Consider the following 16,521-nt stretch of genomic DNA (forward strand, 5'->3'; position numbering starts at 1 on the left):
GTGGAGATTAAAAGCCGCCGGCGGGGGAATAGCCGGGATTAGGCCCGGGGACCGCCGGTGGAGGGGGGGGGACGGGGGGCAGGCGGGAGCCCGCCCCGCCGGGCAGCCACCGGCCGCATTGTCTCCCGGTGCCAGCACCGGGCAGGGCACAAAAACACCGACAAAAACAACAAAATAACCCAAAAAGCCTATTTGCACCCATCGGAGACGGTTGAGCGGGACCGCTCCGCCCCCACCCCCCCCTCCCCGCTCCGCCACGGCGGGAGTTGCGGGACCCCGGCTGGGAATCCTCCCCCTTCAAAAAAAAAAAAAAACCAAACCAAACCAAACCAAAAAACCCAACCGTGCACCCCCCCGGGTTACCGGCTCTGCTTTACTAGGCTCGGTGCAGGACAAAGATCTGCGGGAAAGTTGCCCGCGGGGATGGGATGGGGGGGGGGGGGGGGGGGCGGAACCGTTTATCGGGGCTTTTGGGGTTGGGTTTGGGGTTGGTTTTTTTTTTTTTGGAGGGAGAAATTGCGCCGCTCTGGTTTAATTATTTTATTTGTGATTGTCAAATCAACTTCGCTTCCGAGGAAAAGGGGTTTGAGCGGGACTTTGTTTAAATCGGTGAAGGGCGCGCACCGCCCGGCACCGCTCCGCCGCCTACCCCCCCCCCCCCCCGCCTCCCACTCCGCAGCCGCGGAAACACCGCCCGGCTTCGGGTGAACGGGGCTTGACCAAGCCGTCCCTCCTAGGGAAAGAGAAAAAAAAAAATACAGAACAAATCCTCAACCTCCAACGCTCGTCATAAACACACTTTATCAACAAATGGAGCAAAATAAAAGTTTAATTTTTTTTTCTTTTTTTTTTTAAGCCCCAAGAAATGCCTTAAGCGAAGGCGTCGCTCAGGTAGAAGGCAGCGCTGGAAATGAGCCGGGGGGCTGTGGGGTGGGGTGGGGGGGGTGGAAAGGACTTTTCCCCGGGCTGTGGGGCGCGGAGTCGTTTGCAAACTGCAGCTTAACCGCGACCACCGCTCCGCATTGTCATGCTCTTAAATGTCCTGAATTAGGCTGCTCTTAAAAGTCCCTTTAAACCCGGCGGCGGGGGCGAGCCCGAGTCGCGCAACTTCTTGGGGTTGTGCTGCCATTAAAAAAAAAAAAAAAAAAATTAAAATAATAATAATAATAATAATGGGAACAGGGAAAAGGGGGGGGGGGGGGAGCGGCGGGGAGGATGCTGCTGGGTTTTCTCGGTGGAGCGGGGGAGACGGCGGCGATGCCGGGGAGGCGGCGGAGGGGCTGAGCTGTGGCCGGGCAGGGCGAGGGGCCGCGGGGTGTCCCCCGTCCCCCCCCCATCACCTCTCAGGTACGAGCACTTCCATTGACATTGATGTAACTGCATTAGAGTTAATGGCAGCAGCCTGGTCCTCATTATTAATTGTCTTTGTGTTTGGATAAAGTATGTAATCTTCTCCTCAACCACACCATTAAAATAGGTTGCCTTTTCAATTAAGAACTGTCTTGAGCACAGCAGTCAATTTTCCTAATGAAGATGCATTATATTTTCACTTTTTTTTTTTTTTTTTTTTTTTTTTTTTTAATAATGGGAAAATCCCACGTTTTCATTAGGCGTGATTACGGAGAAAGTACAAGAGGGGGTTTGTCTAAACTAAATGTGGCCCGTGTAGTGTATTAAATACCAGGCTTTTAAATAAATTGAAATTTCATACAGATAAGACGCGAGGTTGGGGTACAAATACGGTCAGATTCGCTTCCTTCAGATTAAAAAAATGTAGGGTCCATTCTTTAAAACGCACTCATCAGATAGAAAATAATGATTAAAGCAACTACAGTCGACTCTTAGCTGCAATTACTCGGGTAAACTTTTCACTCAGCCTAGTTTGCTTACATTAAACCTGAGGATGATGCTTTAAAATAGACTTGCACTTTCTGCTAATGTGCAGCTTTGGGGAACAAATAGCACAGTTTAATCATGCAGAAACACACAGGAGCTAGAATAGTCTCACAATTAATTTACCAAAATAAACCCGAAGCTGCCTGCATTGTTTAATATTTAGCTTCCACTCCCCTCCTTCCCCTGGAGAAAAACAGCCTTAGTTCTTTAGAAAGGAGGAAGGTTGGGGGAGCTTTGGCGGAGTTGGGATTTTTTCCTCCTTTCTTTTTTTGCATTGGAAAAGAAATATTCCATCGCATGAAAGAGAAGACTTAAATTTTACATAATGCAAAACACTTAAAAAAAAAAAAAAAAAAAAGAAGAAGAAGAGAAAGAAAGGGGGGGGGGGAAATAAATAAATAAAAAGAAGGGGGGGGGACAAAAAAAAAAAAAAGACAAGAAAGTGCGATATTTGTGAGCCTGAGCCTGAGAAGCTGCAAGAGTCTGGATTTCACCGCAGTGTGGTACTTGTGGGATCTTTGTTACCGGACACACAGACACTGGCGGGCGCACAAGCCAGACCCTTCCCACGGAAAATACCATTCCCCATATACAATTTAAGAAAGGAAAAATTAGCTGTAGTCTTCGGAGCTAGTTTTAAAGTTTCCAATATGAAAAAATAACTGCCTGCAAGGGAGAATGAAGTTAAGCATAAGAGTAATTTCTTATTCACACGGTAACAACAGTTGGTTTCTGATCTTTTGCAAGCTTTCTGCATTGTGGCTTTGTTTGGTTGGGGGGGGGGGGCTGCTTTGGGAGTTTCGGGGAGTATTTTTGTAATGAACATTTGTTTCTCCACCAGCCAGCGGCTAAAGAAGATCTGCAAAGAATGGCAAAGAAGATTTTCGATTAAAACCTTAGCCCATCTCCACGGATTACTTTATATCGATTCCTATATATATGGCTGCAACTGATGGGCTCTAATTAAAAAATCCAAAAAGGGTGGTGGGGGGGGGGGGGGAATAAAAGTTCTTTCTGGGTCCCAATAAAAGGAGCTTTTCATATACGGGAAATAAAGGTTGTAAAAGGTTACAAACGAAAGACTAGTTTAAAGCTTCTCTGCGGTTTTCTTTTCTTCTTTCTTACAAAACCCCTTTTCTGGCTCTTTCTCTCCCTCCCCCCCCTCCCCCCGACCCCTTCATTTCTCCCAAGTTTGCCAACACGCAAGATATGGGACTGTAACCGTTATTTTAATATCTGGGTTGGGAGCTATAATCTGATTGCTGCAGAGAGCTGCTCATCAAGGTAACTTCATGGCCTGGAGAGAAAAATTATGTAAACTGGCAGTATTAGCGCCTTTCATCAACACACACACCCCCACCCCCCTGCCCCAGCCTCCCGTACCGGCCCCCGGGGGACGCCCCGCACCGGCCCCCACGCGTGTCCCCTTCCCCCCCCGTACCCCCCCTCACCACACAGCTTCCCCCCAATATATATATATTTTTGATTTAATACTGTTGATTTATTTTTCAATGTAAGTGTTTGGGATTTTTTTTTTTTTTTTGGGGGGGGGGTACAATTTTCCCCCCTCCCCCCGGTGCACATAAGACCTTCCCTCAGGTGCGAGCCCTGACCTCACTTTCCCTGCTCTCGGGGCAGCGTTTTTAGGACTTTTCTGGCTCCGAGATGAGCTGGGCAAACTGCAGATCGCCCCTAAATGCCTCCAACATCCCCTCCTCTCCCCCCGCCCCCCCCCCGTCCCCCTCTCCCAATTATGAAACTTGGTTTCATCTAGGCGAAGATGTTGCCTTGATATATATAATTTTTTTTTTTTACTTTCCTTCCCCAAAGGAGGTGACGGCTCTGTCATCCCTCTCCCAGACGCTTGGAAAATGAGAGGATTTGGTTGGGTTTTTTTTTTTTAGCATTCCAGCATTTTAAAACGAATCCGATCCTTTCTCGAAGTGACACAGCTTTGCCAGAGTCTCTGGCTTTGCACCCCCAAAAGGGAGATTTGGGGGTGAGGGGGAGTGTCGAACTAAAAAAAAAAAAAAAAAAAACAAACAACAAAACAACCCAAAAAAAAAAAAAACACAACAAACCAAAAAACCCCAAAACCCTAAAAAAACTCATCAACCCGCAATTGAATTGCAGATAAACTTCAAGGAAAGTCTGGAATATTTTAACTAGACACAAATCCGATGAGGGAAAAGCTTAAAAGTGCGTAGCGTGCATCGCTCTCCGGAGCCGATCAGAGATACAAAGATGACAAATAATAAACCGGTTCATTTGGGGAGTTTTTTGCTTCCCTCCTTAACTTTCACCCGACCTGAATAATTGATTTATTTTTTTTTTCCCCCCCCCTTGGTCATAATATAGAAGGGCAGCAGCTCAGCGCCATCAGCCCGGTGAGCGATACACACGGCAATAAAACCACTCGCGAAACGGTCGCGTTAGTAAGAAGAGTCGGAAATTAAATCAGAGGAAGGAGAAGAGGGAGAAAGAGAAGAGAAGAGAAGAAACACAGATATGCAAAGAGAGAAAATGGCTCTGTAACACGATTGGCATCGGAAAGTTGGAGAACTTACTGAGAAGCAGAAGTTACAGTTTCTTTTCATCCCAGAAGCAGATTTTGGTTTTCTGAGCACAAAGTTCTTAGAGGGCAGAAAATCACACATCTCCACTCACTCCCCGTTAGCCCCAGCTAGTCTGGCTCTCTGGGACTGTACCTGCTCTGAAACGCTTTCCAAATGGACCAGAAGAGATTGGAAAGTTTTTTTTAAAAAAAAAAATCATTAAAAAAAAAAACCAAGTTCCTACAGCTGCAACAATTATTAATTTTTTTTTTTTTAAACTTTTCCTCGAGCTGCAGAAGTCTGAAGGCAGAGGCAGCTGCGAAGTGTGTGCAGGATTGCTCCAGGGAAGAAGGTTCCCCCTTTTTCCCCCCTCTCAGATCCAATCTTTGCAAGAGCCATTCCGACACATTGCTAAGCTAAAGGGAAATTCTCTTTGATAAAGCGGTGTTCCCAGCTTCTGGGTTTTAAAACCTAAATCTATATTCAAATCTGGCTGAAGGTGTGTTCTGGGATTTATGAAAGCCTCTTAAAGGGGTAAATTTACCAAACCGTGACAAAATCATCACAATCTTACTTTAGACATCTGAAGTGGATGAGAATTTTAAAGAGACCCTTGTTTATTTAAGTAACACTGTCCATCTCTGCCACTTGTTTTATTGGCCGCGTGAATTATTCCCAACTTCTCAGGCTGGGGCGGGGTGGGGGGGGTGGGGGGGAGTTGGGGGGGCAGAGGGAAAAGCTGGGATGTCCCTGCTGCCTCTGGCAGGCTGCAGGCAGGGCAGCAGCTCTGCCTGCCCACTGCCCCACGGCCAGGCAGATGCAGGCAAGGCTGGCAGCCCGGCTGGGCTGCAAGGGCTGCGCTTCCCAACCTGCTCTCCCAGCACGGAATTTTTATTTCTCTGCCTAGCTCAGCTCTCCTCTGCCACAGCCCGGCTTCCTCCAGCCCCCAAACACCCCTTTCTTTCTTTCTTTCTTTCTTTCTTCTTCTTCTTCTTCTTCTTCTTCTTTTTTTTTTTTTTTGGTCCCCTTTTATTTGTAATCGATTTCGAAAATACCCTCCTGTTCAGGATACACGGGAACGAATTATCTCTCTCATTCTTCCAAGGTGGATTAAGGTTATTAAATAATATGTGGGGGCGGGAGACGATGGCAAAGGGCTGGGGGGGGGGGGGGGGGAAGGGGGGGGAGAGAAGGGTTCAATCGGGATATTTATTACTGGTGCTCTGCTAAAGGAGAGGCTGAGGGGTGGCTGGCCGCGCCGACATGCGGGGAGGTGAGAGGGAAGGATTTGCCCGGCGCGGATCTCTGTGCAAGGCTGGGAGGGGTGGATGATGCTGCAAAGGGATGGGGGGCTGAAACCGCCCCTCAAAAAAAAAAAATCGGCAACAAAACAAACCCACGAAAAGTCCCCTAAAAGTGTCTCACGGCTCCGGGGAGGGGGGAAGCAACAAACAAAACAAAACTCTCAAGTTGTGCAGGGGCCGAGGGTCCCCGGGGGGCCGGGGGGTACCAATCGGGGGGACCCCGGGTACCAACTTTCCTCGAAGTCGCCTCTCAAAAAAAAAAAAAAAAAAAAAAAAAAAAAAGCAAAACAAAAAGCAAGCGGCCAAAGTGGGAGCGGCTCCGGCGGGCAGGGCTGCAGCTGCTTTTGTGCGAGGGGTTATTTTGTTTGTTTGTTTGTTTATTTGTTTAATTTCCCCTCCTCTCCCCTCCCTCCTTCCCTTCTGCCCCCTCCTTCCTCCTCCTCTCTGGAAAGGAAAAAAAAAAAAAAAAAACACCACCACCCCCCGCCCCGAAAACCGAAACCACAACACCCAGCCCAGCCCCGAGCATCCCAAACCTGCTCCTGCAAACCGCCAGCCCGGGCTGCACCCACAGCGCCCGGTGTTGCGCTGAAGTCCAAGGGCAACCACATTGAGAGAGCCACAAAGAGGCGAATTAATTGCTATAACTTCATTAACATAGGTCACCCCATTAAAATGATCGAGCCGCTGCATTTTTTTCCCCTATTGTCAGAAGTGAGGAAAGTGTGTGAGCGCTCCCTCCCTCCGACCTGAGCCGCCTCTCTCCTCCTGCCTTTTGCCAAAGCTTTATTTTCGGGTTTCTTTCACCCGGGAGAAGTTGAGCGGGGACGGGAGGTGCGAGAGGCGCATCCCGGTGCCCACCCCAGCAGGGAGCGCCCCCCCCCCCCCCCCCCCGGTCCTCCTCACATCCCACACACACCTTTTTGCAGCACCAACTTTATTTCTATTAAATTATGTGCACGTCCGTATTTTGCAAATTCAGCGCAAGTCCCATTCTAACTATCATCCCTATATATCTTTCAAAAAAAATTTTTAAAATACATTTATTTCCCCCCCCCCCCCCCCCCCCCCAGGTGACTCAATTCCCCACGCCTCGGGGACACTTGGCCCCTGGGAGGCGGAATGGCTGGTGCGGGCCGCTCCGCGGGTGCGGTAGGGAGGACCCGGGGCTGGGGGCACCCTCACACCCCGCTCCCCTCTGTCCCGAGGACGGGGGAGGGGGGGTGGGGGTGTCGGGTCTCCCCATTGGGGTTTCCTTTCGCCCAGCTCCACGCTGCTCGGCCAAGGGCTCCTGGCAGGCTCCGCGTCCCCCTCTTTCCAAATATTTACTTTTATATTTTAATATCTTTTGTTGTTATTATTATTATACCCCCCCCTCCCCCTCAGGTTTTTGCTGCCCCCCCTCCTCTCCTTCCCCGGGCAAGGCACTAACGCCATCACTGCTGTCCATCACATTAATTTGGACAATGACTTCATACGCTCCGCTCCATAATGTATATTTTTAAACCGCGCAGGTTCTTTTAATGTATATTCTCGTGTCATTTCGGTGGCTGTTATTTCTCGCTTGATTGTCCCCCCGGTACAGCAGCGGCCTGTTTTTTCCTCCCCCTGTTGTGTGTTTTTATTATTTTCCCCCTGGCTTAGATGTGTCAATCACTCTCTCCCTGCCATTGGTTGGAGAGTTTGCGTCAAAAAGTTGCCAGAGAGGCGCTTTCTCAGCAAAGCTCCCCGAGAGAGGTAGAGACCTCAGCTCCAACGCACCCTGCCACTATTATTAAAAATAAAATCACTTGACCAGCTCCAGCACCGGCCAGCTCTGTATGTACCGACCCCAGACCCCGCGCATCCCCGCATCCCTTTCCTGCACCGTCCCCTCCCCTTTCTCCCCCATTTATTCTTCTTTTCCAAACATTTTTTCTCCCCCCCCCCCCCCACCCCCCCTACCCCCACTCCCTCCCCTTCCCATGTCGTGGGCATGTGCATGCGGCGAGCTCTCTAACCTCCCGCTTTGTGCTTTCTCTCCCAGCTCAGCCCGACCCCTGAATTTGGCGAGGACCCGGACGGCAGGTTCCCCCCCGCGCCCCCCAGCCCTGCCCGCGGCTCCGGCGAGGCTCGCAGGTAAGTCCGACCCGCTCGCTCCATCCTTCCTGAGGGACATCGCTCGGCGGGCAGAAATACAGGGGAAAAGGGAATTAAATTGATTTTTATTTATTTTTTTTTTTTTTTAAAGAGTATGTGTGCGGTTTGGGGGGTCGGGGATGGGGGGGGCACTGTGTTGGTAGCGGTGAGCCGGAGGGGAGCAGGCGGCTCCCCGGGAGAGGTGCGGGGCTCCCCGGGGGAGAGCCGGGCCCGGCCGGGCGGAGGAGGGAGGCGGCCCCGGTCGGGGGGAGCCGGAGGCGGCGGCGGCCCCTCGGCCGGGCCCGGGAGCTGCTGGATGAAAAAGCCAAGGGCCAAATTCCCCCCCCCCCCCGGCCACTCCGCCGCCGCGGCCGGGCGCGGAGCCTCTTCGCTCCTCCGCAGGCAGGCGCGGTTCTTCAACCGCGGTTTCGTTGGGTACAGGATTTTTATTTTTATTCCCCCACCCCACCCCGAGCTGATCCTTTGGCCTTTAGCTATTCCTTGGCCCCAAGGTGGACTTTTAAAATTAGAAATAACCGGGAAAATATTTCCCCCCCTCTCTCGGCTCCTTGCTTGAGACCCTCTCCTCCTCCTTCTCCTCCTCCTCGGGATGCGGAGACTCAGCAAAGTAATTTTTTTAAGATGTCTTTGAGCACTCGCGGCGGCGGGAGAACCGGGCTGGAAATAGCAGGGAGAGAAACCTTGAAGGCGTTTGGGGCCGGAGCTTCACGGCTCGATGTGGGTGAAATGGCTGGCGAGAATGGCACCCAGGTCGGAGAAGGGCTGGAGCTGTTTTCCACCTCCTTTATTTATTTTTTTTATTTTTATTTTTTTTTGAGCCGTGGGAAATTGGTTCCCAAAGACACCGACCGGGTATACGCGCACTGCTCCGCGCCCCGGTCTCTCTGCCTTGAATTGCACCGCGTTGACAAAGAGAAAGTCGGGAAAGTCCTTGTGCACCGGCACAAGTTTCTTAAGCGCTACAAACCTCCTTCGCTGCAGAGATTTATTTAGATTTCGGCGCCTCCGAGAAGTTGAGCGTTAGGATTTTTTTTTTTTTTCTTCCTTTGGAAAAGATGCAACTCTAGTTAAAAACAAACAAACAAAACCAATTTTTAAAAACGTTAGAAAACGCGACCGGGTGGCGGTGAAGAGGCAGAGATGGGTCAGACGGCTCCGTGGCGGAGGTTGCTGCCCGCCGAGCCCGGCTCCGCCGCTCCCGGCCGGCCCGTTCGTTTGCCCGCGCCGGAGAGGAGCCGGCGGCCGCGGAGCTGCGCGCAGCTTTGGGGAGCGAAGCGCGGGGGGCTGCGCAGGAGCCGATAGTGGGTTCATTCCCTTTGCCTTCTCACGGGGGGAAAATTCCCGTGTTTGGAAATATCAACTCAAACCCTCCCTCTGGGGGAGAAAAAAAAAAAAGAAAAAAAACCCAAAACAAACAAACAACCAAACCCCAAAAATTCGCTTAAAAAGAAAAAAAAAAAAAAGAAAAAAGAAATGCGAAGGCGGTGGAGCCCGGTGAGGGCAGGGAACCGAGCTCTCGTTGTTTGCAAACCAAAACAAACACCTTTTTCTATCTCGGCACCTTCCTCTCCACACACACTCCGTGGGATCCTCTCCGCGCTGCTCCGCGGCCCGGCCAAGCCCCCCGCGTCCCTCCGCGGCTCGGCCAAGGGCAGAGGCGCAGCCTGCGCGCCCGGCCGCGGATCGCTGCCTTGCATTAATCATCCCGGGCGATCAGCGGAGCTGGGGCCGGTGGCCCGTAATTAGGGAGCGTGTGCCGCCCGGATTATCTCGTTAGTTTATCAAGAAAACATTTATTATAATTAATTCTCGGATGGGGTAATTATTATTGAGCGAGGGCAGAGCAACTGGTAGCCGGGCTCTTTGCGGAGCGGGGAGGGGGGAGGAGGGGGAAAGGTGACAGATTGCGGAGCGGAGCCGTTGCTCCGCGGGCTGCAGGACGGCCCCGGGATGCGCGGCCGCGGCCGAGAGGCTCCGCGGGCGGCCGCGCTGGGCTGGCGCCTCGGCGTGATGCCGCCGAGTTGAAGTTTGGGGTCGGTTTGGGGTTTTTTTTGATTGTTTTGGTTTGGGGGTTTTGTTGTTGTTGTTGGGGGGGTGTTTGGAGTTTTATTTTTTGTTTGTTTGCTCGTTTTTAAGCGGGCAGCAAAATCAGTTTTGCTCTCCCGCGCATCTTGCGCTGACGAACAAACTGGCGGGCGAAGCCGCCCCGACACCGGCGCGGAGCGGGGCTTCCCCTTGGCTAAATCTCCCCCCTTTCAGCTTCCCTCTGGGGAGGGATGTTAAAAGTGGGGCCCAACCTTGCGCTCCCCGCGCTAGATGCGCGCCCGCGGAGCCGCTCAGCGCAGTTGAGGGCGGCAAAAGCTCTTCCCCGAGGGGGAAAAAGGGGAAACTCTGCACCACGGACACCCAGCACCGACGGCGCTGGCGGGGCCGGGCGGGGGGTGCACCGAGACCGGGGGGTCCCGCAGAAGCCCCCCAGCCTTCCCGGGGCGGCGGCTCCGCTCCCGTCTGCTCTCGTTAACCGAAACACGGAGTTTTGGGGGTGTTTGCAGCAGAAAGTTGTTCTGGAGTTCGTTTTTCCGTTGACCGCCGGGGTTTGGAGGAAAGAGCGAGATTTTTCCCCCAAAGACAAATTGATTTAACTATTTATTTTCCCCATGGGAAAACACTCTTAACCCTTTCAACAGCCCCGGGTTGGCCCCTTGTCGGCCATTTCTTGGCGGAGGGTGTGTTTGGGGTCCCCCTGACCCCCACCCCCGATTTAGAAAGCCCGGCCGGGCCGGGGGCAGCGAGCGGGGACCCGGGGGAACCGGAGGAGCCGCTCACCCCCCCAACACCCCCCCCCCACCCCACCGGGGCCGTCCCGGGGCCGCTCCCCACCGAGGTGTTTGTTTAGCTTCAGCTCCGTCATCAAGAGTTTCTTGAAAGCCTAATAAATCTGTTACTTGCCTCCAAATCTAATTACCCGGAGTACTAATTAGGTGCAAATGGCCGGTGGAAATTACTGCAGACGTGGACTGATGGCGGTAGAACTGAAAAGTTTGTCTCTTCCCGAGCGGGCATTTGAGCTCTGAAATGCAGCAACGTCGGGGGGAAGGGGAAAAGGGAGGGGGGGGGGGGGGAAGGGGAAGGTTTGAATGTTGCCCAAACCTGGGATAATTAAAGTCCTTGCAAGAGACTAAGGGGAGAGATAGGTTTCTTGAATTGTTTCTTTGTTTCTCACCCTTGGGCTTTGTTATCTGCATTATTTATTTAGCCGAGGGGTTCTTTGTGTCTGCCAATGGCCCCAATCAAGTTTTGCTTGAGACAATTAGCCGGTGCCCGGCCGGGAATCCTATGCAAATGCCCCGGGCTGCCGTACAATGCGGGCAGTTGAAGGCATGGGGTTGGGGGGGGTGGGGGTGATGGTGGTGGTTTTGTTCGGGCAGTAATTACTGGTTGGGATGTGCCCCTCTTCTTTTCCCTCCCCTCTTCACCGTTTTTTGGGGGGAGAGATGCGTTTATCTGGTCAGTCTCTCCCAGCTCCCAAATCCGGCTGGGGTCCGGCTTTAGGAGCTGGAGGATTGACGGTGGCGGCGGGAGGGGGGGGTGGTGGGGGTGGCGGGGGGGAGGCAGCGGGGATAAAAGCTGGGGAGGAGGGGGGCAGCGAGCTGGCCTGACACCCCACCACCCCACCACCACCCCCCAATCCTCTCCCTCCTCCGCAGGCACCTGGCGGCCCCCCCCGCCCGACGGCACCCCCAGCACCGCCCGGGGCAGGCAGGGCGCTCGGGCGGCTCCCCCTCGCCCGGATTTCGGCCAACTCTCCTCCCCGCCACAACTTTAGCATGATGTCTTATCTTAAGCAACCACCTTATGCAGTCAATGGCCTGAGTCTCACAACCTCGGGCATGGATTTGTTGCATCCGTCCGTCGGTTATCCCGGTAAGCCACGTTTTTCTTCCCTCTTCCCCCACCTCACTCCCCTTTTTTGTCCCACGGAGGAGAAGCCGCCGGGTTTTTGGAGGCACAACGTGTCCAAGGACCGTGATGGCTGGGGGGAAAGGCGGGGGGGGGGGGGGCGTGGGGTCTCCCTTTCTCCCTTCTTCCTCACCCTCAACTTGTTTACCGGAGAAGGGTCTGCAAAAGCGGGGGGCAGGTGCTCCCAGACCCATCCAGGGGAGATGGGGAGGAGGCATTTGGGAGTGGGGCTGAAGATTGGGATGCGGATAGTCCCGGAGAGGGGAGGGAGGGTGGGAATGGGGGTGCCGGAGGGGCCACACGGGCCGCTGACTGACAGCCAGGGCCTCTGGCTCCGTTCGCAGCCACCCCCCGAAAGCAGCGGCGGGAGCGCACGACCTTCACCCGGGCGCAGCTGGATGTGCTGGAGGCCCTTTTCGCCAAAACCCGCTACCCCGACATCTTCATGCGGGAGGAGGTGGCGCTGAAAATCAACCTGCCCGAGTCCAGAGTGCAGGTAGGAAGCGGGAGGTGTGTGTGTGTGTGTGTGTGGTTTGGCGGGGGGGAAACCCGGAGACCCCCGCCTGTCCCCCACCTCCACCTCGACGTGCAGGGTTTGGGCTGGCCCGTGGCTAGCAGGGAGGCTAGGGGGCTAGTTGAGGGGGATGGGGTGGGTCCTGGAGAGAAATGGAGCCCCCGTGGGCTGAAGGAGGCTCAAAGATGGGTGAGGGTGTAGGGGGGATGTAGTAGCAGTGTGCTCCCCCGCCCCTCCTCCTCTCTGTGCACTGGAGGGGGTTTGTGCAGCTCCTGCATCCCAGCTCCTGAGCCCTCCGCACCCCATACCGCCCCCCTCGGCCCCTCTGAGCCGCGGAGGGCCCCCCAGCACCCCCAGGCTCTGCACCGCACCCTGACCCGGGTGCCAAATCCCAGACTGTCCTGCAGGCACTTGGGGCTCCTGGGGAAGCCATAAAGGATCCCCCCCCTTCCCTTCCCCAGGGATCCCTTCATCCCTGGAGCAGGGCCAGACTGGGATCCCCTTTCACACCAGTCCAGACTGGGGGCTTCCTCTCCCTTTGAAGGGACTTTGATGAGCGAGGGGATGCCTTGGTGGAGGGGACCCCTCTCCTGGGGCTGGGCTGTGTCTCCTCTGTAAGCAGCCTGCAGGGGCCCAATCCAGGCAGTATTTTGGAGGTGCTGCTGGCAGGGCAGGAGGGGGGTGCTGGGGGGGCCTGTGCTGCCACTGGCACGGATCCAGGACACCCCTGGAGCCCCAAAGCCATCCTCCCCGCTCTCCTCCCTGCGAAGGCTTCCCGAGGCAGCGTGGTGCTGTGCCCCGGTGGAGCGTGGCCTCCGGGGACTGAGATCCCCCCACGCCAAACCCCAGCCTTGTCCCCACGAAAACTCCCCGGGCCCCCTCCTCCCCAGAGCCAGCCCCCTTGGTCCCTGCTAAAAGAGGGTGAGATGGGTTGGGGGGCTGGCTCTGGCTGGGGGTGAGAGCAGAGGGTCTATTTAGAGGGTAAATGAGACATCTTTACCCCCTCCTCCCCAACCCCTGCCTCTGTTTCCCTAATTGCTCCTTCCCTTTCTGATGCTCTATTGTTTCTAATTAAGGGCTTGACTTCAATAGGCCTTAAATGGTGATTCCTGGGGGTCCCCGGCTGGCAAACAGCAAATAGGGAGAGCTCCCCCACACACTTTCCCCCAAAAGTGACCTTATTAAGCAGTTTGATTTGCCCATTTTCACTTGTTATTACTGCTAATGATCTCAGGGAGGGGGAGCCCCGGAGCTTTTCTTTGCAGCAGCCTGCAACCCTCCGCTGGTGGGGAGCGCTTTTAGTGCCCCTTCCCCGGCGAGGCCTCCCCACCACCGGCTCTTTCCCCCTTGGGTTTGCCTGCACATCCCTAACACCAAGCTTTTTTCTCTCTCCCTCCCTGTTTCTGGGTCTCAAGGTATGGTTTAAAAACCGCCGAGCCAAGTGCCGGCAGCAGCAGCAGCAGCAGCAGAACGGGGGCCAGAACAAGGTACGGCCAGCTAAAAAGAAGAATTCGCCAGCCCGGGAAGTGAGTTCGGAGAGCGGGACCAGCGGGCAGTTCACCCCCCCCTCCAGCACCTCAGTCCCCACCATTTCCAGCAGCAGTGCCCCCGTATCCATCTGGAGCCCAGCGTCCATCTCCCCGCTCTCAGACCCCCTGTCCACCTCTTCCTCCTGCATGCAGAGATCCTATCCTATGACCTACACCCAGGCATCAGGCTACAGCCAAGGATACGCTGGCTCGACCTCTTATTTTGGAGGGATGGACTGTGGATCTTACTTGACCCCTATGCACCACCAGCTTCCCGGACCGGGGGCCACCCTGAGTCCCATGGGTGCCAACGCGGTCACCAGCCACCTCAACCAGTCTCCAGCCTCCCTCTCCACCCAGGGCTATGGAGCCTCCAGTTTGGGCTTTAACTCCACCACCGATTGCTTGGATTATAAAGACCAAACCGCCTCCTGGAAGTTAAACTTCAATGCTGACTGCTTGGATTATAAGGACCAGACATCGTCATGGAAGTTCCAGGTTTTGTGAAGAACCTTTGTGATAACGAGAAAAATCGCGACGAGAACGAACAGGCTGGGCTGAACGCTCCAGTTTTAGTCAGGTCTTGGTTAAATTAAAGAGAAAAATAACGGACAAACAAACGAACAAAAAAACCGACAGCAACAAGAGGGGGACAGTGTTGGTGTGATCCCGTTCAGACTCATCTCCTGCTCAGACGCTCTGGAAAAGGAATAATAAAGAGGAAAAACGGAGGAGGAAGGCCTTAAACGGACAGATCATCTAGTGAGCAGAAAACAGACAGACCCATCTGTGTTCTTTCTAGTTTTAGGCAATTGTTGGGTTTCTTTGTTTGGAAGAGGTGGGAGATCGTCCCACCTACAGGCCAGTTTTAAAAAAAAAAAAAAAAAAAAAAAGTAAAAAAAAAAAAGTCTAGGTTTTTATTTCTTTTTTTGTGTGTGCGTGGAAAGATCCTTCACCCAGAGGTTTCCAATGTGTTAGCCAACCCTCGGTTAAAATATTCAGAATGGACAACATCTCTCTTTTTCTCCCTCCTTTTCTCCCTCCCTCTTTCTTTCTCTCTCGCTCTTGAGCTCATCCAACTGTTTCATGCCCAACTTGCTCAAGTTGGCACCCGGAGAACTTGGTTCAGGGCTGTGTGGGTTGTGTGACTGATTGTCCTAGCTGCACTACTTTATTTAAAGATTAAAAAAAAAAAAAGATAATGTTCATAAGGAGTCAATATGTAGTTTTTAAGAGACAATCAGTGTGTGTCTTATATAAATGGTACATCTGTGGTTTTTAATCTGTGCTAGACTTCAAAACTGTGATCTCCTGTATTGTATGCAACTATGAACTCTGCACCAGCGGGAGTTCTGCTGTGATTTAAATAGGTTATAATTATAAGTGAAATTCAGAGCAACTGAGTTACCTATTATCATCTTTTAAAAAATAATAAAAAAATATATATTAAAAAAAAAAAAAAAGAAAAACACAAAAACACGATCGCCTTTCACCCGAGGTGAACTGCACTGAAACTTTTTACAACAAACTGTCTCTGAATGAAAGAGAAAAGACCGAAAAAACCCCACCCGAGGACATTAAACTCCTCTGGAGCTCATTTACTGCTGGCCACGCTGGCAGTAACCGTCAAATCCAACAGGACTTTGGGCAGTTGCTCTGACCTGGATGAATTTAAACCGAGAAATTCATTGTCGTTTATGCTTGCAGATGTTAACTGAAAAAAAAAAAAAAAAAAGATATATATGCATAAACCTTTTTTCCTGGATTTGGCAGATATGTATAATTATATTAAAATGGTTCTAGCACACTTGATGGTTGTCTTCCATTTTAATCGCATCCGGCGAGTGACGGAGAGGGGTGATGCCGTCTGCCGCAGGGATTTCTCGGTTGCAGCCAGGCACAGGGGACCAGGAGGGTCCGGCTGACTCTGCAGGGCTCAGACAAAGGGGGTTTTGCTGGCGGCTCCCCAAGGTGAAGGAAGCAAAATGAAGGGAGGATTATTTTATTTTTTTAAAAAAAATTTTTTACACCAAAATCATTCATTACAAACAGACCTTGGACAATGTGACCTTCCCCTCCCCAGGCTTTCCCAAATCACCTCGTGGGGAGGGATGTGTTTGCTCTGTGGCCTCCCGGGAGATGTGAATCCTCAGTTGCCTTTGGGGACAGCCCTAAACTTTCCAGGCTGATCCAAGGAGGAGAAGGGGGGACCTGGGAGCAATGAGGCAGGATCATCCAAGTGGAGGTGCTGGGGAAGGAGGGGGACAAATCTTTAAGCTACAATTTCACAAGTCGAAGCCACAACGCCCTGTGATGCAGGATGAGGCCCTTCCCAAGCATCCCCGCTCTTGGTGGCTTTCTCTCTGTCCTTCTCCCTCTCTCCTTCCCGCGTGCATCATCGCTGGGGTCCCTCGAGCCCTGAACTCAGTCTGGATTTAACGCACCAAAAAAATGGACCTCTGGAAAGAGAGAGACGCAGAAAAAAGCACCCATCACCATCCCTCTCCCTGTCACCAGCTGTCCCCCATGGCTTGTCACCAGCACCCTCCTGCCTCCGAGTCACTTGGAGCCACAGGCATGTGGCCACCGTCTCCCCACCGCGGTCCCCAGCACCGGGGAGCGTG

General features: G+C 53.0%; 1 protein-coding gene across 1 annotated transcript; it reads left to right on the forward strand.

Annotated features, from left to right (window-relative positions):
• Positions 1-7,283: 7,283 nt before the first annotated feature.
• On the forward strand, positions 7,284-15,119 carry OTX2 (orthodenticle homeobox 2). The gene is made up of 5 exons (XM_074908906.1): positions 7,284-7,573; positions 7,782-7,873; positions 11,602-11,818; positions 12,199-12,350; positions 13,784-15,119. Exons 3-5 carry the CDS (start codon positions 11,722-11,724, stop codon positions 14,402-14,404), a joined length of 870 nt encoding a protein of 289 aa, XP_074765007.1. The 5' UTR covers positions 7,284-7,573; positions 7,782-7,873; positions 11,602-11,721; the 3' UTR covers positions 14,405-15,119.
• Positions 15,120-16,521: the final 1,402 nt, after the last annotated feature.

This window comes from Athene noctua, chromosome 6 (assembly GCF_965140245.1).
Source record: "Athene noctua chromosome 6, bAthNoc1.hap1.1, whole genome shotgun sequence".
Lineage (NCBI taxonomy): Eukaryota > Metazoa > Chordata > Aves > Strigiformes > Strigidae > Athene > Athene noctua.

What these genes read in the sequence shown, in the direction of transcription:
- OTX2 (XM_074908906.1), top strand. Translation starts at nt 11,722, where the DNA reads ATGATGTCTTATCTTAAGCAACCACCTTATGCAGTCAATGGCCTGAGT. An exon ending in TCCGTCCGTCGGTTATCCCG is followed by an intron (nt 11,819 to 12,198) that starts GTAAGCCACGTT and finishes CTCCGTTCGCAG; the next exon opens with CCACCCCCCGAAAGCAGCGG. An exon ending in TGCCCGAGTCCAGAGTGCAG is followed by an intron (nt 12,351 to 13,783) that starts GTAGGAAGCGGG and finishes CTGGGTCTCAAG; the next exon opens with GTATGGTTTAAAAACCGCCG.